Source organism: Polypterus senegalus, chromosome 3 (assembly GCF_016835505.1).
Source record: "Polypterus senegalus isolate Bchr_013 chromosome 3, ASM1683550v1, whole genome shotgun sequence".
Classification (NCBI taxonomy): domain Eukaryota; kingdom Metazoa; phylum Chordata; class Cladistia; order Polypteriformes; family Polypteridae; genus Polypterus; species Polypterus senegalus.
In genome coordinates, this window is record NC_053156.1 from 124,178,587 (window position 1) to 124,201,603 (window position 23,017).

General features: G+C 38.9%; 1 protein-coding gene across 5 annotated transcripts in view; it reads left to right on the top strand.

The window, feature by feature from the left end:
* sobpa (sine oculis binding protein homolog (Drosophila) a) overlaps positions 1-23,017 on the top strand; it is a 506,753-nt gene that overhangs the window by 48,549 nt on the left and 435,187 nt on the right. For all 5 annotated transcript variants that reach the window (XM_039747882.1, XM_039747881.1, XM_039747886.1 and 2 more), the window contains exon 2: positions 18,898-19,033. In XM_039747882.1, the coding sequence (XP_039603816.1) occupies positions 18,898-19,033 (136 nt within the window). The remainder of the gene's footprint in view (positions 1-18,897; positions 19,034-23,017) is intronic.

The window sequence follows — 23,017 nt, forward strand, 5'->3', positions numbered from 1 at the left end:
ATAGCAAGTAAGTCCCAATACTTAAAAAAATTACAAAAGCAAAGAAATGACAGAGAAAAAAACTCACCAATGCCAGCATATTCCATGAACTGCAAGGGACTGTGGGTTGTCCTCAGCCTTTATAGGGCTGAGGTCCCTATAGGGTGATGGGCAGGTGGGCCCACCTCTTGGGGAACCCCCTACAAGAAACACCGAATATAATAGAACAAGCATAGAGACATAGAAATTAAATAATTTACAAAACTAATTAGAAACACGGAATAGATAGATAGATAGATAGATAGATAGATAGATAGATAGATAGATAGATAGATAGATAGATAGATAGATAGATAGATAGATAGATTGATACTTTATTAATCCCAAGGGGAAACTCACATACTCCAGCAGCAGCATACTGATAAAAAACAACATTAAATTAAAAAGTGATAACAATGAAGGTACAACAGTCAGACAATAATTTTGTATAATATTAACGAATAAGGCAAATAATATCAGTAACACTACTATTATAAAAAGACAAACAAATGGACAAAAAGGACATGAACAAGGAATTTGAACACTAGCCAAGGGGGAACCATAGCAGAAACATAACATTTGGTGTTTTGTGGGTTGTGACTTCTTCTATCTGGCAATGGCCCTGTTGCTAGTCAAACATTTTTTGACCTTCTCATGGCAGTGCACCACCCCTACATAAGATGGAGGTGTACTTAGTACCTTGTCCAAACTTTTAATAATAAAAGAAAAGCTTCTCTCTTAAAAGCAAAAAAATATCCTTGTTATGAAAAAAGTAATTGGAGAGATTTAAAATTAGCTTTTTTCTTTTGGTTATCATTTTGGCTTAGGTGCTCTGGTTTTCTTGAATCTAGTTTATGACATTTGTTGGTCTGACAATTCTTTGTTGTAAAAATCATTCCTTCATCAAATCCTTCTTTTCCCTTAATAATGAACATCTAACAAACTTCTTGAACCTTCCAGTAGTATCAGTGAGTACATATTTGATTGTGGCTGTATGAATGAGAAGCACTTATAGCACTAATGAAGTGGGCTGAAAAAAAAACAGTTTGGCTGTCTAGAGTTGGTTCTTATCTTGCATTCATTGCAACTCTGATAACAAGCTCAGAAAATGGATGATTATTTGATCACAGACTCCTTCCTTATAAAATACAAAGCCTTACTACACATACTGAAGCAGACTGTAGATTGGACTCTTGTTCTTCATGACACCTTCACATTGAATTCAAAGCCCAAAGACCCACTCTTTGAGAATGTCTCACAGTGTACCAAAGTCTTGCTTCTTCACCTAAAAGAACTGAACGTCAGGATGCTTTACTTTCGCTGAAAACTTGTTCCTTCTCACTCTTTACTCCTTTCACAACTGCCAACAGGCTTATCTAGTCAGGCATAAGGTCGTCAAAAAAACATTCTTCGCTCGCATAAGATGGCATAGCTTGTCATCAGGAGCTCAGTGAGCTCTCCAGCACCTGCAGATCAGGAAGCACCCAGAGAGCACCTCTCAGGCACAAAAGAAGCCTTAATTTGTGTGATGTGACAGAGCTAAAGAAGGAAGATGTCATGCCGCGCTGCACTGAACCGTCTACGTTTCCTCACTTTGGTTTCATTTAAAAGAACTTTCCGCTTCTTTGCTTTTCCAATCACTCACAAAACCAAAAGAAACCTATTGTAGTTTTCCTTAGAGAATGATTCTGTGATTAGCGATTTGAAAAGCAAATATATTACAGTTCTTCCTTCCCCTTGTTTTAAAAGTGAAGCAAGGTTTCTTTTTGGTAAATACAAGGGAAAACATAAATTGTAAAAAAGCAAAAAAAAAAATCCTAAAAAAATGTAATGAAGTCTTTTCTTTAAAAAATGAGCCTTGAACTCTACGCCTCATCTCACATTGCGTCTGCACTCAGTTGTGTTTGTTGTTGGAAACTGCAGTAATATTTTCAAGTTCTTTGTCCATCCATTTATGAATTAATTGCATTGCTCTGTAGTCTGAGAGAGACTGCTTGAGTTTAATACCAAAGAATAAATGTAAACCTTACATGTTAAATGCTACTTGCTTTCTGCACTTTCATTAAAAATGTCCACCATTTTATATGCTTGTGGGTTTCACTCATAATGCTAAGACATTTCCATTAACCATAACTGCAACCCGACAGGTGGGGTGACACAGTGTCTCACAGCTCCAGAGAGCAGTGTACTAATTCCAGCCTGGTCACTATCAGTGCAGAGTTTGAATGTTATCCTCCATATCTGTGGGTTTTTTCTCTCGGTACTCTAATTTTCTTCACACATCCCAAAGACATTTAGCATGGGTTAGTTGGTAACTCTAAGTTATCCTAATGTGCTGTATGATGGTGTGAACGTGTGAATGCACCCTGCAGTGAACTGGTGCCTCACTCAGAGTTGCCAGGATAGGATGGCGTATAAGTAGTTTTAAAAGCAGGACTGCACGGAATTGGATGTGGACATATGAAGGGACGTAGAGAGGAACAATAGGCCAGCTGAAGTTTTGCTTTGTATCCCCAACTCCACAAGCTTAGCTTCAGCAAGAATCTAGCACTTTGTACTTACAATTACAGAGACAATCTGATACTCTTCACTTAACCTGTTATTGTTGTACTTGGAAAAACAGTTTCTGTAAGGCCCATACAGTTCCTATTAACGTACAATTCCATGTCTTCACTATAAAAAGCACTACTGGCTATTAGGTGCCGTTACTGTACTTCATCTTTTTTACATTACACTGTATTTTTTGGTGTGGTGTGCTCTCTAAACGGCAAAATACAAAGTTAAGAAGGACTGGTTGATTGGTGTTTCATAGAGGACTGGATAGAGGATATGGTGGGGGAGCTTTCTCTGTTCTGCCTAGTTCCTCATTTTTGACAAGTTCACTCAGTAGATTATCTTCCTTTAATTAAGTAACGTGGCATGTTCATCTCAGAGCTTTGTGTTCCTGCATGTTCAAGTCAAGCTCAGTTCTGCAGAAAATGATTTCAATCCTTGTTTTATATAAAACCCTTCAAAGAGTACACTATCATACCAATTAAAAAGATTCCCTTATTTAAATTCACATTCTGTCTTTTCATAATTCATTATTAACTCCAGAATTTGCTGCTTGCCTTAACTCAGGCTTGCAGGTGTAGGACATTTGGGGTTCTTCTTTTTTGTGGCAGTTAAACAGACGTATAGTAAGAAAATGAAGGGACGTGGCAAAATATATGGAGGTACCAAGGGGGGCTTGGTTGCATTTAAATCAGGAACAAGCTCCCTTTAAATCAGGGTTTCTTAAACTTTATTTTCCTTGCAACCCAGTCCATGATGATTATCAGGTCAGGTCCCCCCTTGGAGAGTCACCACCAGTGAGTCTATTACTACGTGAATGTTTAAGAGAAACATGGTCATTAAATACAATGACAAGTTGCAACCCTATTTGATCTAACAGTGGCAAGTCACCGTAGTTTAAGAAACTGTACCTTAAAATGATAAAATGGATCTCAAATGGACAATTTCAATTACAACATTTAAAAACAAACAAATGTAACATTATTATTGACCATTTTAATTAAATGATTGAGATGTAGGCTATATTTCCATTTAAATTAGGCTATACATGCATTGGTGATTAAGGTGAAAGTGGCAGCAGCTCTGTCAAAACGTGGTATACAAATTTTTTTCTTTATAATTTTTGCCCATGTCTGACTGATGTACCCATGATTCACATCACCTCTGCACACATTACTGCCAGAGAAGCCTCTGTCACTCAGCAACGCTGAAGTGAATTTGTTCTTTTAAAAATGGATAAACTGCTGTTTAAATTCCACATAAGTGCAGTTCCTTGGTTCATATGCACAATGCCTTGTCCTGACTTTAGTTAAAAGAACTTTTTCTCACTGACTTTTCCCCAATTACTGTTAAGTGTGAGAGGAATCTGAGAAGTAAGTGATGGTGAACATTTGCTGACTAGCACTTATTTTACAATGAGATGTGTACGTAGCATCAATTGCAGTGCTCTTTATAGAGATGAGTTACCCAAATGTCACAGGATAACTTTCACCCTGTAATGGGGTGAACCTCCAAGCATGCAAATGCTCTATGGTTATTCATCATGTAGCTGTAAACCGCTTGTTTTCATTGGTCTGACTCTCATTCTTTTGTCTGGACTAGAACAGCACATCATTGCCAAATCATTCTGCTGTCCACATTTCAAGTAATTTTTGTGTTTGCTGGGCAGTCCATCTATGATCCTTGTTATCATGGGAGTTGCAGGCTCTAAGGCTTTTACTGTCTCAAGTGGACTCGGTGTTGCTTGCTGCCTATTTTATTCTCTGCATAAGACTTAATTTGGGCTTTGTACACTGTATGTTTGTGCAGGCTGCTTAAATCACCGCCTGTTGTTTCAAGCTGTGATATTTGATGAGACCTGACAATAGCTATTGCTTTGTTCATCAATTACTCTACTCTACTCTAGTTTCTCTATTACTCAAGGAGAACACACAGGCTCAGTTTCAATGTTTAGCTATACTAGTTCTCTGTACTTTTTGTATGGAGCAATTTTCTCATTTGTTTAGTGAATGAATGAAATTCTCTTCAAAGCAATCAAAATATGTTTTCTCCTCACTCTGGTGGGTCCAAGAGTTGTGAATGTCTCTTAATTTAACTCATTTTTCTCTAAACATAAATTAGTTCCATATGCTACAAGTGTTGCACTCTTATAGTGTAGGCATTCCAGTTGCATCAAACCTGTCTTTCAAAGCTGTTTTAGAAAACTGATACGTGTATTTTGTAATTGCTTTTAATTCTGTTACTGCGTCAGGTCCTTTTACTCTAACACCACAATTGCAAAACTGTCACAAAACTTTTTTTTTAACAATATACTCTTAACAATATACAGTACAGTTAACACTCTTACAGAATAGTTGCACGAACAAAATAAGCCCACGACACATGCAAATGCCCAAGGTACGAGTGTGAGTCAGTTGAGAGAAGGGAGGATTCCTTGCCCAAGTCCGAAATACTTTTTTTGCTCGAAGGTAATCACCTGTATTGTGTAAAGATATATAATGTGGAACTTGACCTGGACACAGACAGACGGACATCGTTGTTTCTCCCAACACACGTTTATTTACACACCACACTATTTACAATTACGTCAGTGCACGTCCCAGTGCCTCTTGCACCGATTCCCCAAAGTCCAGGCCTCACAGTTCAATTGCCTTTCTGGCCGCCTCCAGTCCTCTCTCCAGCTCCGTCCTTCTTCCACCCGACTTCCGCTACTGAATGAAGGGCGCCCTTATATAGGAACCCAGATGGGCTCCAGCTGCTTCCCGGCATTCCTCTGCAGACACGCCCCCGTGTGGCGGAAGTGCCGGCTACGCACCCGGAAGCCCTCCAGGTGTCCCCTGTCTTCTTCCCCCCAGCACTTCCTGGTCTGGCGGAAGTGCTGGGCTCCAGGTTTCTACAGGCACCGGGGCGCCGCTTGGCGGTGGCCACGGGTCCCTACAGGGTTGGGCTTCCAAGCCCTCTACCCGTGGCCCCCAACACAACCAGGGCGGTCGCCCCCTCACGGTCTGAAGGAGGTACAAGCCCTCCTCCGGTCGTCCTGGGCATCCCAGCTGGGTTCCACCCTCAGCCGGATGCCACAATAAATAGAACAACATAATTACCAATTTGACAATGAATTATTGAGAACGGGCATGATGGCGCAGTGGTAGCGCTGCTGCCTTGCAGTTAGGAGACCCGAGTTTGCTTCCCGGGTCCAAAGACATGCTGGTTAGGTGCATTGGCGATTCTAAATTGACCCTAGTGTGTGCCCTGCGGTGGGCTGGCGCCCTTCCCAGAATTTGTTTCCTGTCTTGTTTGCTGGGATTGGCTCCAGCAGACCCCCATGACCCTGTCGTTAGGATATAGCAGGTTGGATAATGGATGGATTATTGAGAACAACTTTTGATCTCCAAGCACCCCACAGATATGACAAAGCCATTCGTTATTATAAGCTGTGTGACAGGCGCCTGGCGTCCATGCCCAGTCGGGACGCCCCTGCACACTGTATTCAGGGGGAGCAGCCCTGGACAGTGCAATACCTCCTCCTGGACGCTAGATGGCCGCCCCCCTGGCCTGGTGAAGTGCCTCAGTTTCCCACATGGCTCCCTGGGAATTGGAGTTGGGGGCAGCACTGTTGGGTCCCGCACGTACCGCCAGGGGGTGCTGTGTTTGGGACTCCTGAGCCCGTATGGGCAGCAGCTTCATCACACCTGGAAGTGCCGCTGGATCTTGGTGATCAAACACCTGGAGCACTTCCAGGTGACCTATAAAAGGAGCCAGTGACCACCACTCATCGGCCAGAGTCGGGTGGAGGAAGACAAGGTTGCGAGGGAGGAGTGGTGGTGCCAGAGAAGAGAGTTTGTGTTTGTGCTTTACTGGTATTTGGGACTGTGTTGTGGCTGGGGGGAAGTACGGGGAAGACGTGCCCTCCAGCTGAAGAAGAATAAAAAGCCTTGTATTATACACGTGCCTCCCGTGTCCAATCTGTGTCGGGTCAGGCGCTATATAGTGCCGTTTACGGCTGTTAATATCCATTTTCCTCCAGTCATGCTGAACCTCATTCACATAAGAGTATTGCACGATCACACAAAGTCAAAGTCAGCTCTAGGAATATGTGGTTCGAACCAAACTGCATTTTATATAGAACTTGTTCTATGAGAAAAACGTTATAGATAAATTTTATGAAATTCAATCTTAATTTCTGGAATATACAAAAAGATCCAATATTCACATTTTCACAAAATATAAAATAATATACATGTAAAAACGTGTAAATCAAATACAAAGGTAAAATATTTTGCATTTATTTTGCAAGTATTACACAATATATTTGGAGATTTTCCATGTTGGAGATGCCAATGTTGTGAAGGGATCATGTAAAATTTATCAATGGGTAATTACACTAACACATAGGCCTGACTGTTTATGTGTTCATGTGCTTTGTCTTAAATGTTATGTAGGGGAACTTTGTTGTTCATTTTAGAAGAACATGGATAAATGAACAAATACATGACATTAGGACAAGATCATTAAAATACACTATGTGGAAAGCATTTAAAGACTGCATAAAATACACTGAGATAATTTAAATATTCTGAATAAAAAAAAAAAAACTTCTACAGAGTGGAGATTACAATGAGCATCTAATACAATATAAAGTATTCTGGACATTTACTCTAAACATAGTTGTATATAATCACCAAAAAGAGCTTAATGATTAATACTGAAGGCTATATATAGTTCCCAGTGAGAAAGGTATACTTTATGACCGGTTTTGGTTGCTTCACTTTGGTTGAGGTATCTGTAGTAAATACATCAGTAAAATCTAATTTACATTTACTAAACAACTTATTAGCAATATGGGTACACCTGCATGTTCTTGCAATTATCTAATCATACATAAAATCATGCGACAGCAGCTCAGAAACTTCAGTTAATCTTCACACCAAACACCAGAATGGGGAAAAATGTATTCTCAGTGATTTCGACCTTGGCGTGGTTGTTGAGGCCGGACAGGCTGGTTTAAGAATTTCTATAAATGCTGATCTGCTGGAGTTTTCACACACAGCAGTCTCTAGGGTTTACTCATAATCGTGTGAAATTCCATGTAGTGTGAAAAACAAACATCCAGTGAACGGTATTTCTGTGGATAACATCAGAGATGAAAGGCTAGACTGGTTTGTGCTCACAGAAAGGCTACAGTAACTCAGATTACCACTCTGTACAAAAGTAATGAGCAGAAAAGCATCTCAGAATGTACACTAAGTCAACCCTACAGGCAGATGGGCTACAACAGAAGAAGACAATGTTGGGTTCCTCTCCTGATAGCCAAAAAGAGAAAGCTAAGACTGCAGTGCGCACAGGCTCACCCAAATTAGACAGTTTAGGACTGGGAAAATATAGCCTGGTGTGATGAATCTCAAATTCTGCTGAGGCACAAATATGGTAGGGACAGAATTTGGCACCAGCAGCAAGAATCCACACTCCCAGCCTTCCTTGTGACAACAGCCCAGTCTGGTGGTGGTGTAATACTGTTGTTACTGACCATATATATCTCTTTATGGCCACAACTCACCCATCTTTGAATGATTATTTCCAGCACTCTCATGCACAATGTCACAAAGCAAATGTGGTCAACCTGGTGTCATAAACATGCCAATGGGTAAAGTGACCATCAGTGGCCTTCTTAGCCACCAGATCTGAATCCAGTAGAACACTTTTGGGATGTGGTAGAATGGGAGATTCATAACATGAATGAATATGCATATGATAAATCTGTAGAAACTGATGCAATCATGTCAAAATGGACCAGAATCTTAAGTGAATGTCTCCAACATATTATGGAATCCATGCCATTAAGACATGAGGCTGTGTTTTCAAGATTAAATAGAGGCACTACCCAGCATTAGTATAGTGTTCCTAATAATTTGTGTATCAGTGAGTGTAATTGGTTATATTAAGGAGCTGAGATATAGTTTGTTAGTACTTCATATATTTCCAAAAGAGTTTATAGTATGACCCTACAGAAGGAACTGAGGAGCTCAAAAAGTGAGGGTTATTTTAATCAATAAACATTTGAAACCACAATAACAGGATCTCACCCAGCTGCTTATCAGTTGTAAAGACATTCACTCTGTGCTTTGTTTAAGAAAGTTTAAGAAAACCTTTAGATCATGTTTAAAATATTATATATAACATTTAACCAGGTCGAGGTTGAACAGCAGTAAGGAAAATAAAAAAGCCCCGTTCCCTCCTACCGTTACCCCAATTTACTGTGTGCCTTATGAAAAAAACCAAAGTTTCAACTGATTCTATAAATCAAATTTGCACAACTGAATGAAATCTTAAGTGTAACAAGAAATTACCCCTGGTAGACCGTGTAAAAATGGGCTTTGAATCCTTTCCTTGCTCATCCTCCCCATTTTGTAGGCTCTAATGATACACAAGATCAGAACTTATTAGTTCAGTAAGTGCCCCCTCACTGGTAAGGAACCAGCATTGAGTTTATAGTCAAGAGAAAGCATCCCATAGTTGGATGAGACACTGATGCATGTAGTATGGGTGTTCACACTTTCTTGGATTCAGGAAACAATATGGAGAGTACAATAAGCAACATTTATTAACATCTGTCACAGTTGTCGATACAGGTGAGCACATGTAACTTTAAGCATTTTAAGCATTGATGGTGTTATTTATTTAATAAGCTGGGCTGCTTATTCTGCTTACAGGCCTGTCTGTGGGATGGTGGTGCGCAGCACAGTATATTGTTCAACATTTTAGTTTTCATAAAAAAAATGATGTGAGTTTTTTAAAATGTTGTGTTTAATCCCAAAGGGCATATGCTCTAACAGTTTTTATAGATCCTAATAGAGTGGCACCATGGCTTCTTATGTTTTTTTTAGTATTTCAATTTCAGAGCATTTAAAATCCCTCAGCAAAGGAGTGATCAAAATTTCTAAGATGGTCAGTTACTTCTTGGCATTTGCTGTATAGGAGGTAAGTGTCCATAAATTAAGTACTGCCTTACACTGTGTTGTGTCTTATCTAGCTGAACAAAGTTCACCCCGTCTATTGTTCAAATTCCTTTTTACTTATTTCCCCTTTCGACACATTTAATTGAAATGGCTAAAAACACACAGAAGCAGGCAGAATCAAGTTGCTTTATTAGCCACTTTGTGCCTGCCCAGCAAGCAGTGAGCGAGTGAGTGAGAGAGAGAGAGAGAGAGAGACAGAGAGCGTGCATAGTGATTGGTCAAAGCAGAAAAAAGAGACTGTGAGACCAAACAGGAGAACAGACGCTGAGACGGTGCACATGTTTAACCCCAGCTTCCATCATTAAACACCAACCATCTACAATAGCATAAAACAAGAAATAAATAGGAGACTTTGAGTCAAGCTAGCATTCATTCTAGAGGGCATTTGTTTGTGACTTGTCACCTTCCATTACTTAGCTGAATTTGACAAGTATAAGATGATCATTAAATCTGCCTATTTTGAGTTGCTGTAATTTGACATGAACAAGTTCAGATTTCCATTTAAATGTTTACAAGCTCCCAATTCTTTATATAAAACGTTCACCAAATTTAGTTTTTCAATTTCAATAGTAATAAATACATACTGCACATATCAGATAAAATCAGACTAATATATGGAAAAATGTGAGATTATGTATCAACTCATTCCCGGTGGGTATGGGACTGGGTATGTTGTCATCTTTAAATGAATGGAGGTCCACATTAGCATGGACTTAAGCACAGTATGGTGGACATATGCCTGCAGCTATAGTATTTTAAAGCCAACTGTGGCCTGGCAGGGACTGTACATTAATAAAATTTGAAGTATGTAGACTTGGTGTCATCGTTAAACTGATCAATGAATGAATGTCTGGGACTTTCTCAAATGGAAAGAAAGCATTTCTTTCTTTTTTCTTTCTCTTTTTTTCTTCCTTGTCTATGATTGCATATGGAGCCAGGAGGGTTATTGTGCCCCTTTTTGGCTTTGCCAGTGCATTGGGAATAAAGCCAGGGTTACATTACAGGAAACAATTTAGCAGTCATTTAAGGTCATTCTTGAGACTTCATATGTTATCTAAGTTGCTGATCTTTGGTGTGTTCTGATCACTTTGCCCTGAAAGCCTCAATCTATTGCTGAGATAAGAGATTTAGGAAGCTCGGGTATTTGTTTAAGACAGGCATACTTAATTTCACTGACCTCGAGATGCCAGCCGAGGGTTGATTTTCTTTAAATTATGGACCTCAGGAAATCCCTAAAAGCCACCTGTTATACTGCATGCCACTTTATTTTACCTGTAGGTCAAAACTCTTGTACCTTTTGTATTACAAGGCTCAGAAGTAGCAGTGGTAACATAACAAAAACAACCGATTAATAGGATTATCACACTGGAACATTTGGAGCTGTTCAAATTCATTCTTACTCGTAACTCTAGACAGAAGAGTATTGTCCATTTTGCAAAACCTCTAAACGGTTGAACTGTGACATTATTTTAAAGATGAACCCTGTAACATGATAAATGGCTTAATGTGTGAATATTTTATAAACAGGGAGAAGAAGAAAATGCGTAAAAAATCCCTTTAAATCCATGTTTTATTGATAGTACAGAAAAAAGCTACTGTGTTGGTGGAATTAGGTCATCATTTAGTATACATGCATGTAGCCTACAGGCTTACTAACAACCATGAAGAAAAGTCTAAGGGGGAAGTGAATCAACTTGATTCCATACTTAAAGCTACTGTGGCACCTACCCAAAATAAGAAAGGTGCGGTTGACTCCAAATCTCACTGTGCTTATCTCCTTTTGTCTCTTTAACTAACTCTCCAAACACACTACTGAATATACATATACCTCACAGATTTTTGTCTTTAATGATATTATTTTACCTTCCAGGTCTTCTGGCTTTATTCATATTGTCAACTGGGGCTGCATCTTTTTTTACCCCTCGTGCCTTTTCGAAGCACTAGATTAGTGTTCATTAAACTATGGGTCAGGTCTTGGACATGTCTGCGATGATTGCCACATGACTGTATAATAAAAATATGTTAGTGCTGCTGCCTCGGAGACCAGAGTTCTCGTCCTAGGTTCTCCCTGCGTGAAGTTTGCATGTTCTCCCCATGTGTGAGGGGTTTCCTCTGGCTGCACTGGTTTAAGAATGCCTGCACTAAAGTATCCAAAGGGAAACCACTGTTTGTACCAAGGCACTTAGGCATACAAACCACTCCTGACAACAAACACTTTAAGTTGTTCAACACGATTGAGACGCTGCAGGAGAATTTAAAGTGGAACCATAGCTTGTAAAACTTCAAGGGAGACGCATAACTATGCAACCGCAACAGTTGACGTGAGAATCTGTGTAGTGCACCAGGCAGACACACAGTTCAGCAACTGGGGGCTGCAGTTGGTGTAGAATGTGGTGGTTTCCTTTGTTTATTTTGGTACCATTTCAGTACAAGTAATGAGGTCTGAAAGCTGGTACACATAATGAAATCAAAACTGCAGTACTGATCCAACACTACTACGAAATGAAATGTAGTCACTAAACAAGCCATAGTCAGACCAGGAAATGAATAACACAAGTTGTCTGAATAAAATAACTAAACCAAAAACTTCTGTTGAGAACAGCAGAGTGTGAATTTGAGTGCCACAAAACAGGAACACACACTAGGGTTTGTTTATTATCCACCCTCTCAGGTGTCTTTCTGTTGAGAAACATTGGCTGAAATACTGTCGTGACTTCCAGGGAACAGTTTCTAATGACACAGAATCACAACCTATTAACTTATTTTCATAACGGCAGTATCAAAGATGGAGTAACATTCCTTTCAAAACATGACAATAAAATAAAATAGCTTTTACGAAAGCAAAATACAACAAATAAATAACAACAAAACTCAGTTGTATACCTTTCTATGTCTTTAAAGAAATTCTGGAGCACATAAAACTATGTTACAAAACAATTTGAACCTTCAGTGTCAGCAGGTCACCCCTTCCGATGTAATTGGAATAAAATATTTGTGAATTTGGTGATTCAGCTACTCTGTAGTAAAGCACTGCATCAAATAGATCTGTATTGTTTCCTTCCTTTTTCAATAGTAATTTATCATTTAAGCCTTTCATTTTCAAGATGATGACTTTTTTGCCTGTTTTTAAATAAATGCAGGATGCTACATGCACTCAAGACATCCCAAGCAAGAGTGTATGCTTGGCTACCCCGAAGAAAAGCGTACTGTCCTTTGCTCCTGTGCCTTGATGGTTCCAGTAATTATTTATTACTTGAACAGGCACAAGTGGCTGTCTTGTACATAAACAGATAGCAGCAGCCAGCCTTGTGAAATGCAGAGACAAACAAACCAATACAAATCTGATCTACGTACTGTCATGCACTTTTGAATCAAGAAGGTGTTACAGAAGAAGGCTCTTCAATCAGTGGGCTTGGCTGCAGGCCGCAATCAACTACTGATTAAGAGCTGGGCTGAAAATACAACTAGCGGTCTCTGTGGCCCTTCAGGGCTGAAATTTTACTGCCAATCAAAAGCCTGGAAAAGTAACAAACTTTGAAACTTCATTCCTAAATTCTTTAACCTCAGTGACTCTTCCCAGTTGATTATATTTGACCACTTAACAATGAAGTTATGAGTTTATATTAAAGTTGATATAAATACCAAGAAAAAATAAAAATAATTTAACAGATATAGAAAGCATTTAAAATCGTCAGATTTAAACAGACATTATCATTTAACACAGGTGGGAGACTAATCCATGACCACATGAAAAGTTGAGTAGTCAGTCACTTCAAAGATTTTTTAAATATTGACTAACCAATCTTTTTTTGAAAGTTTGATCAATGGAAGATCAAATCACTGCTGCGTCACAGCTCCAAAGACATGGGTTCAATCTCCAGCTCAGTTAATACCTGAATGGAATGTGTACATTTTCCCTGTGTCCATCTACAGTTTCTCAGATACTGTGTTTTAGATTAACTGGTGACTCACAATGAAAAACTGTGGGTGTATGTATGAATGGTAGAGGGACACTAGTGTGCTGTCCAGTCCAGGGTTGGTTCCTGCCTTATACTGCATGTTGCAAGAACAGCCTCTAGTTAACTTTTAAGTCTTTAATGGATCAAAAGTTGTACTTTTGATACCGTACAACATCCATCCATTTTCCCATTCTGCTTATCTAGAGCAGGGCAGCAGAGTAGTTGGAGCTTATTCCAGAATTCATTAGACATAAGGTAGGAACAACACCTGGACAAGGTGCCAGTCCATTCCTGGGCGAACACACACACTAGGGCCAATTTAGTAATGCCAAATCACCTAACCTGCATGTTAAAGCCATACAGACACAGAGAGCACAAGCAAACTCCAGACAGGGAGAATCTGGTCTCCTTGTTGTGAATTTCTAGGGAACTCCCATCAATATCTTCCCATCTATCTATACATATATGGTATACATTAGGTGGGCATTTTCACCTGTTTTCTATTTCTTTGTTTCCTCCCAGCAATCCTATCCTGTCATGTTAAAGTGAGACATTTATATCGACAGGACAACATTGTATTTAGGAATGCCCCAGTCAGGTTTTTTAGTGTTGATGCTGATCACTTGTTCCATGCTACTGCAATTGGCCAATTTCAATTTCAATTTCACAGTTAATGGTGATGGGATGTTGACCACTGTAGTTCAGTCTGCTTAAGTCTAGAATCCCTCCCTTTATTATCTTGGAATTGAGTACAAGGTTGTTGTTCTGGCTCCAACTCTCAACCTATAGGTTGCTTCATCATCATTAGAGATCAGGCCTATCACGGTGGTGTTGTCAGAAAACTTTATTATGATGTTAGCATTTTTTTTTTGTTCTTTATTTCGCCTTTTACAATTTCTTGTATTAGGAATTTGTTAGTTTTCGCTTACCCCTTGGGCTCAGAGCACAGGGTCAGCCATTGTACAGCACCCCTGGAGCAATTGAAGGTTAAGGGCCTTGCTCAAGGGCCCAGCAGAGTAGGATCTCTTTCGGCAGTGATGGGTATTCGAACCGACAACCTTCGGGATACCAGTGTAGATCCTTAGCCTCCGACCTATCATGGGTAGTTTGGCAGTCATTTGTGAACAGGGAGTAAAGGAGAGGGCTCAGCACACAGCCTTGCGGCACCCCAGTGCTCAGTGTTACTGGTGAAGAGAAGTTTTTACTCATGCGTACAGGTTGTTGTCTGTTAGTAAAAAAATCTAAAATCCAGTTGCACAGGTGTTAAGTTTAACAGCCAGCCTGTTGAGGGGGAGGGAGGGGTGGTGTTGAAGGCAGAGGTGAAGTTGATGAACACAGTGAGACAGTGTCCTCAGTTGACCTGTTTGCCCTGTAAGCGGACTGGTATTGGCCAGGTGGGGATGTCGTTCTTAATGTGTCTGAGGACAAGTTGCACAAAGCACTTCATAATAGTAGGGGTCAGGGCTACCGGGCAATGATCGCTCAGGGACATCACCATTAGCTGAAAAGCCTACTGTTTACTACGCATTGAGGGCAAATTCTTCCTTATCTACTCTTTTTCTAATTGAAAATATGAGTGGTTGTACTAAACACAAGCTTACAAGTCTCCATTTTAATAACAATGCCAAAAAAAGGTCTGAACTCATTCTCTTTTAATTTCTGCAGAAGATATGCCTTCTTTTTCTTATACTCTGCTGTTCCTCTCCATACATAGCACGGCTCCTCATATTCCATTTTCAGTTTATTACTTCACTTTCTTTAATGTAAAACACACATTCCTGCCTTCACTATCTCCAAAGGTCTGAGAGTCATCTCTCTGTTAAGTTTGAGAACAAAATGATACATGTGGTTCCAACTGCTGCACTAGTTTACGTGAAGGAGCACTACAAATAAATGACTGCAAAGCTTAAAAAAAAGTTATGAAAAAAAATTTTTTAGATAATTTACAAATCATTTTGAATGAAAACTGGCAAATCTTGATTATCAGCTGATTGATTGGATCGTCAATAATTGTATTACGTCTTTTTATGTGGAGGGGGTTGAAGCTACAATACTGCTTAAATGATGTTTCTGTTCAAACCACACAAAAACAGAACAGCCTTCAATAAGGCAACATGGGAGTGAAGCACTCAGCTAGAATAATTTCATGAGAGTCTGCACAAGTGAGCCTGGCACTGCATCCAACATTGTTTCCTACTTTGTGGCAAGTGCTGCCAGTGTAGCCTCCTGAGCCCCTTGACTCTAAATTGGTTTAAGCACGTCTGAGAGTGTTATGTTAATTGGTTGTTTAATTGTCGCTCTATCATTCTGGCCTTGGTAATGGATGGCATGCATGAGCTGCTGGATGGCACCAGGGGAAGTTGCTGAGATTCACAATCCCCACTTTCGGGACTTCCGTTCAACCCAGAAGTGCTTCCAGAGGGCTATGCCATAGCACTGGAAGTACTCTTTGATCAAAATTAAAAGGAAATGTTTGATCTCAGCCATTCGAGTCAGAGTCGGAGCTGGACAACACTTGACTGGGAGGAGTCAAGGAGAAAGAAGAAGTAAAAGTGTGCAGTACTGGTCTGTGCTGCAACAAGAAACCTGTTAAAGGTTTTTTGCAAATAAAAAAAAATATTTGCACCCAAGAATGTCTTAGTGTGGTTGTCTCTGGAGTTTTAGTGGGTCTCAGTGATGCCCCCTGGTGATCACACCTTGCTGGGTTTATTGAAATAAATATGATTTTAAATGTTCATATTATCAAAAAGGAGTGTAAGGCTGCCATGCATAGAATACACTCTGGCTCCATATGTGCAAAGCATTTAATTACTCAACTTAAAATCTTTTATCAACCACATTTATCTTGTTTAAAATTGTCCAAAATGTATATAGGCCAAGATTCAACCTGTGAACATTGCAATTGAGCTCCAGCCTCACTGGGCCACATTTTTTGAGAGTGCAGCAAATTATCATCATTCTGACTGCTTTTGTGTTATAATCACTCCTAACTCATTAACTGCTGTGTTGGGTGTACTCCCAGACAGACTTAAAGTGGAGAAAGATTGCAATTGCAAAAATTCCAGCCCACGTGTTATAAGTCAGTGGGTTCTACACCATTCAAGAATATGTGTAAACTCCTTATTGATTGATATTTGAGCTTGAGTTTTTAAACATATTGACAGCCACATGTAAATCAAATGTTTTTTTTCTTTTCTTTGGTTATAGTGTTGAATAAAAGCGCATTAGTTTATTTGATTTTTGGACTAAAGTCATCAAACATCATACACTTCTTGTCATTATTAGTATAACATGGAAAAAGTTTCTACTTTAGGTATGTGTTCAGCGTTTCTTGCATTTCTCGCATTTCTTTTCTTCCTACTCTTACCTAGATCTTTGTAGACATGGAACACACATGAAATGTATTTATTCCAAATAATGATATACTGTATTATTTACCCTATACAACTCAAGGCACCTCACACCCAGATAAGGAGCCTTGAGCTGAGCTGGGAGACGTTTTCTCCTGAGCTGAGCTCCGTCAAGGTGGGGGATGGGACAGTAGGCTGTTTACTGCTTGTGCTGATCAATGCATTTACAAAACAAAAGACACTGATGGTAGAGGTGTGAATGGATTAAGGTTGGCCAGGATTACAAGTTTTTTTGTAGGCTTCAGGAATTCTAGTGCTAATAAAATTTTAGAGTAAGCATTTTTATTGGGGAAAAGGACGTTCTCCTTTCTTTGTTGTTTGTAAAGATTTGCTCTTGCTGTTACCTCTTCTCTCTTTTTCTTGGGTGGGGTTTGAATTCTGATTTGTTAAGTTCAACTTGATTGTATGGAATGTTATCTTTGTTGTATATGTTAGCCTTGATCATATGGAAAGTTATTTTCTTCAAATAAATAAAAAAAAAATGTCCATATTAGTTTTCAGAATTATAATTTTGTCAGTTGTACAAATGTCTCTATTACCTCCAAACTGAAGGTGACCTTTGTGTAAATGTTATTCCCATTTGAATTAAACAGTGGCACAGTAGTAGTTAGCTCGGTTGGTAGTCTGTGTGTAATGTGCTGCACAGGTTTTCCTCTGGTTACTCTGCAAAAAGGCATGTATATTAGGTTGACTGATGACTCTAAACGTGGCCCTTGTGAGCCTTTTGATAAACAGGCATCTTGTATTGGTGTTTTTCCACTACTACCAGAATAAGATCTGAACCAGAACCTTGCTGAAAATGTTATTTTATGAATTATAAAAGCAAAAAAAGGAAGATGAATATGTTATATCCTAAGGCGAATTTGAGCATATTAATTTGCTAGTATTTCTTGAACGGCACTTTTTAAATGACCTGTTTTATACCTTTATTGATTTGGCGCTTTATGATTCTTCCTACACATAATGTCTTATTGAACATTGTGAAACTGATGAAAGTGGCAAATCCCTTTTTAAAATCCTGAAGGCAGGAATCCTTGTGCATGGTCACAGACTTCAGAATATAGTCTTCTTACATGTAATCTCTTAGATCCAAGTCATCACATAGTTTGCGTTGCTTCTGAGAGACCTGTAGGACAGAGCTTCCCAAGTGTTTTTGGTTTGTGACCCCATTTTGAAATTAGAGCTTTTTCCTGACCCCAGCTGTTTCAAATATTGACATTCACTTGCTATTCAATACATTGTTTAATATTTTTTTTTCTATTTTTATATATTTTCTTGAAACCCCATTAGCATATCATGTGATTTCCCCCCCACCCCCCAAGGTTCACACAGTCATGTGCTCCTGATATTTGAGATTTTTTCTGTGAATATTATTTTAATTAAAATACAGTCATGCTCCTATAATGTGATCTATAAATAATTAATTCTTCTGCTGAAAGGCTGTAAGCAGCAAGTTTTCTGCTCAAACAACGTTATTTTTAGTGTGCTGTTTTCTGCCACTTAATTATGCCCTAATCACTGTAAAATGTGCTGTGTATTCCCATTGTTGACGTGTTATAATGAAAACATTAGTTGCTTGGTTTGGTTTGGTCGAGGATGACGAATGCTTATGCAAATGAGGGCTAATTTTTAATAGCCCTCAGTGTCTGGTCTGTGTTAGTACATCCTATGCCTCAGAACCTTCAAGCACAAGGCTAAAAGCGTAATGCCTCTCTGCTACAGAATAATAAATAAGAATACAGTACATTCTTTGGCTTTTAAATCAAAGAATAAACCTTACCTTTGGATGTGTTTTGAAACTTGACTGGGGTTTAAGGGGGCTCAGAGGAAAGTCAGGTAGACAAGTAATGTTTCAAAGCAAACATAATTAAATGCAGTGCGTATGTCTTGCTCAATTTCAATATGTGTATTTACAATCATTAATCAGACATTTTTGTTTTACAGAGTTTTGCAGAAAATACTATGAATGAACTGCTGGGCTGGTACGGCTATGACAAGGTAGAGCTGAAAGATGGGGAAGACATTGAGATTAGGAGCTACCCTGATGGGGAGAGCAGGCAGCACATCTCTGTTCTCAAAGGTACGTTACTAAATCCATTGGGTCTGTTATGGAGGAGTGTCCATTAAACTGCCTGAATGCTTCTCATCATCCAAAAGTTCACTGGTAAATTTAACAAAGCAAGCCTGTTTTCCCATCTTGCTTGATGCTAGCAATGTCTAAGCATTTTGCTGTAATGAGGGTCCTGATCTGCATTGTGGTCTGGAGTAATTCTAGCTCAGGGATGACAAAAAGCAAAAACACTTTATTAGTAATGCCAACTGCATTGCAGAACAGATGTTGAATTCACTAGAGACACAGGAAAATAATAGGAAAATAGAAAAAAATCAGAGGCCGTTATAACTAATGCTGTCTAGCTTCTCTCCATGAAGATGAACAGCATTGTCCTGGAGCATCTTTAGTCACAAACCCATCCCACAATGGAGTGCTAAGTAGTGCTTCTGGGGGTCTTCTTTGCCCACAACCATTAGAATGTATAATGCTAAGTTGATTGCTATCTTCACCCTAATCAGCTATAAGCTATAACAGAATACTAGCTCTTTTATATTATCAACATACATAATTTACCAAATTATATCTATGTGTTACTCTGTCTTATCAATATGTGATATTTCGACTGGACAGTATCACTCTTTAAGGATACACCTAAAAGTATTTTCAAGATTCAAAAGGCAGTGATGCTGACATCAAAGGAATACCTTATTTTACCTGACATAGGATGTAAATCCTTCTCTCTTTTCAAAGTAATTTTATAAATCTTTTGCTACCTGAGGTAAAAAGGAACTACAGAGTATCACTAGAGGTTCACTAACTTCTGAGGCTTATCAATGTCAGGAAAAAAGGAGCTGAACAAAATGGAAGAGCAGGACAAAGGGTAGAATCTTATTTCTAAAACAGTGAGTGTTCCCAGGAGCAGAGAGGCCTCAATGATTGTGCAATGGAAGACATTTAGAACCACCGGGACTCTTCAAAGTGAGTAATGTAGCAACGAGGGCCTTGGTCAGGAAAGTGGCCGAGAAGCCAATGGTATTAACTGTAAGAGTGCTTCAGCAGTCCTCTGCATCTCAGTAGCATACATTAATTAAGTGTTCAGGTAGAGTGCCTAGACTGGAGCAACTCCTGCTAAGCGGCAGGTAAAGGATTCTGAGAGTACGAGAGAAAGATTCTCTATTCTTTGGAGATAAACATTGAACTTTTTGAACTGCAGTATGTGTGGTGAAGACCATGCACTCATAACCTGCTTAATACCCTTCCCTCATGCTGTGGGTGTGCTTCCCTATGGCAGGGACAGGGAAATTGGGCAGAAGAGCAGCAGTGATGAATGCAGGAAAATACAAAGAGGTCCTTAAATAAAACCTGCTCCATAGTTCACATGTCTTCATACTGGGATGACAGTTCACTTTTTCAGCACGACAATGACCTGAAGCATGCAGCCAAAATAACACAGGAGTGGCTTCAGGACAAGTCTCTGATTGATGCTGTGTGGCCTAGCAAAAGCGCAGACTTAAACCCCTTACAACAGGGCTACTCAATTACAAATTTATTTGGACCGGATTTTCAAACCAAGAAATTTAGCTGGGCCAGACATTTCAGCAGCTGATAAGCAGCAGGTAATGACACATTTTAAACCAACATGAATGAACTGAAAACCAGTTAATGTTTATTTATTGTTTGCCTTTTAAATGTGGTCACATCTGACACAGCCACATCAACAAGTGCATAACATACAATAAAAAATCTATAACTGAACAAAATCTGAGGTAGTAGTAATACTTTTTTTCTACTTTTGAAATAGAAAATACACATTTTGGTCATATCTGACCTAGGCACATCTCAAAGTGCATTAAAACAAAATAGAGCACAATATTAGCAAACAAACTTGTTTCCTTTTTGAAATCAAACAAACATTTTGCTCACATCTGACCCAGACACATCTCAAAGTGAATTTAACTGAATAAAAAAGAACTATCAAAGCTATCAGTGCACAAGCCCATAACAAGTGATAACAGTAACTGACACACATGAATACCATAATTGTCTACTGCACACTGAGGGAGCACAGGTTCATTCTAAATCACCACATGTGTAAAAGCATGGCTTTTTTACACTTGCCACATTATGTTGATATTGTGACGAATCCTGTGAAGGCTCTAGGCACCTCCCTACAGAGAGATGAATAACAGGATTAGGGTGAGAAATCATAAAGAGCAGGAAGAGACAGAAAAGCGGAAGGCCAACGTTTCTTTTTTTTTTTTATGGAGGGTTCCCCATAACCCAGATAATGAGTGGTAGGACACCATGTATTAGGTGGCACAACAAATAAAAAGCCTGTTGGCATTTGGAAAATTCCCCCAGAGAAGCAACTCCTGTGTGCTTTATTCAACAGAATTTCACAGTATTATAAACTACTACCACCACTTCTAAACACACAACAATTCACTACATTGTAGGTTGAATGTTGCTAGGCTATGCGGAGTGTTAAATTCATGGTCTATACTAGTGTAGGAATTTAGGTAGGAATTTATGAAGGCTCGCAAAATGTGTTTTTTCTCCGCATTTCTGGTGGGACAATGAACTGGGCTACTTGAAGGTTACTTTTTGGCTGCATTTGGCTTGCAGGCCGCCGTTTGAATAGACCTAATTGAGCTTATGCCAGGGAATGGGATAAACTGCCCAATTCCAGGTGGACAAAATTTACCCAAGCAGACTCAAATTGAAGCCAAAAAGGTTTTCTACAAAGTACTGAATTAATGGATTTGAATACTTATATGAATGAGAGATTTCAGTTTCTGATTTTTAGTACATTTGCAACTCATTCTGAAAATATGTTTTCACTTTGTTGTTATGGGTTATTGAGTGTAGATTGATGGTCAAAAATAGCAAATTTATCCAATTAAAATTAAATCAAAGACACAACAAAGTGTGTAGAAGGTGAAGGGGTCTGGATGCTTTCTGAATCCACTCTGTGTGTTTGTGTGTGTGTGTATAAAATAAAATACTTGTAAATACATATTATTTTATTATATACTGTATAATTGTGTATACATACAGTAGATGTTGCATTGTATTTATCTTTTATGTGAGCTGTTCTGAGGAGACATGCAAGTAAGAATTTTACTATACTATGTGCTTATGATAATAAACTTGACTAAAATAATCCAAGTATGTTCCTTTACATTTCTTTAGGCAATATTTCAGATTTGACGTTCTACCACTGATGGCAAGTGGCATTGCTGCTGCTGCTTTCTCTCCATGTACTCATTAGTTTTTGTGCATTTTTCTCCAAGATCTCAAATATATATTTGTACTTTTAGAAATTCGAAATTAGTCCCACTGCAAAGGTTGGTGGTGATGGCCATTGTGATATGAAGAGAGGCCTCAGCTTCCTCCACCCTATAATGGAATAAATAATTTCAGCCAAATGGGCTGGTGCACAAATTATGTCATTTTGATGTCATTGTCATGTTGTGAAAGCAACCAGAAAAAAGGTACAAATGAATGATAATACGTTTTACAACTGCAAGTCATAATGATGTTGTACCCTAAAAGCACACCACATAAATGTTTTACTCTGAGGAAAAATAAAAGCTTTCTAGTGACCCATTCCAACATTAAATGAAAACCCCTCTGATATGGCATACAGCTGGGATTGTTGTCCAATCGTCTAACGCACTGCAGATTAGCTAACAATGTAAGTGGCTCATCTACCCGCTTGCATTACTGTACTTTAGCACAATTTAATTTAATGCTACTCTCCAATTCCATTATTTCAAATCCATGTCATAGCTGTTGTTATAATGTGCAGCATTGGTGGTGTCTTTACACAGTTTGTGTTCAGTTTAAGTTGATGCTTAAAAAGACTTGTTTGATGACAAAGAAAGTAGACAGTCCAGTTTAATACTGAATATTAAGGTATATGTGACTACTAGATACATTTGACAAACGACATATAAAATTCTACTTTGCCATTTAACAAACAACAAAAAGCTAGCCATTTTTCAGTGA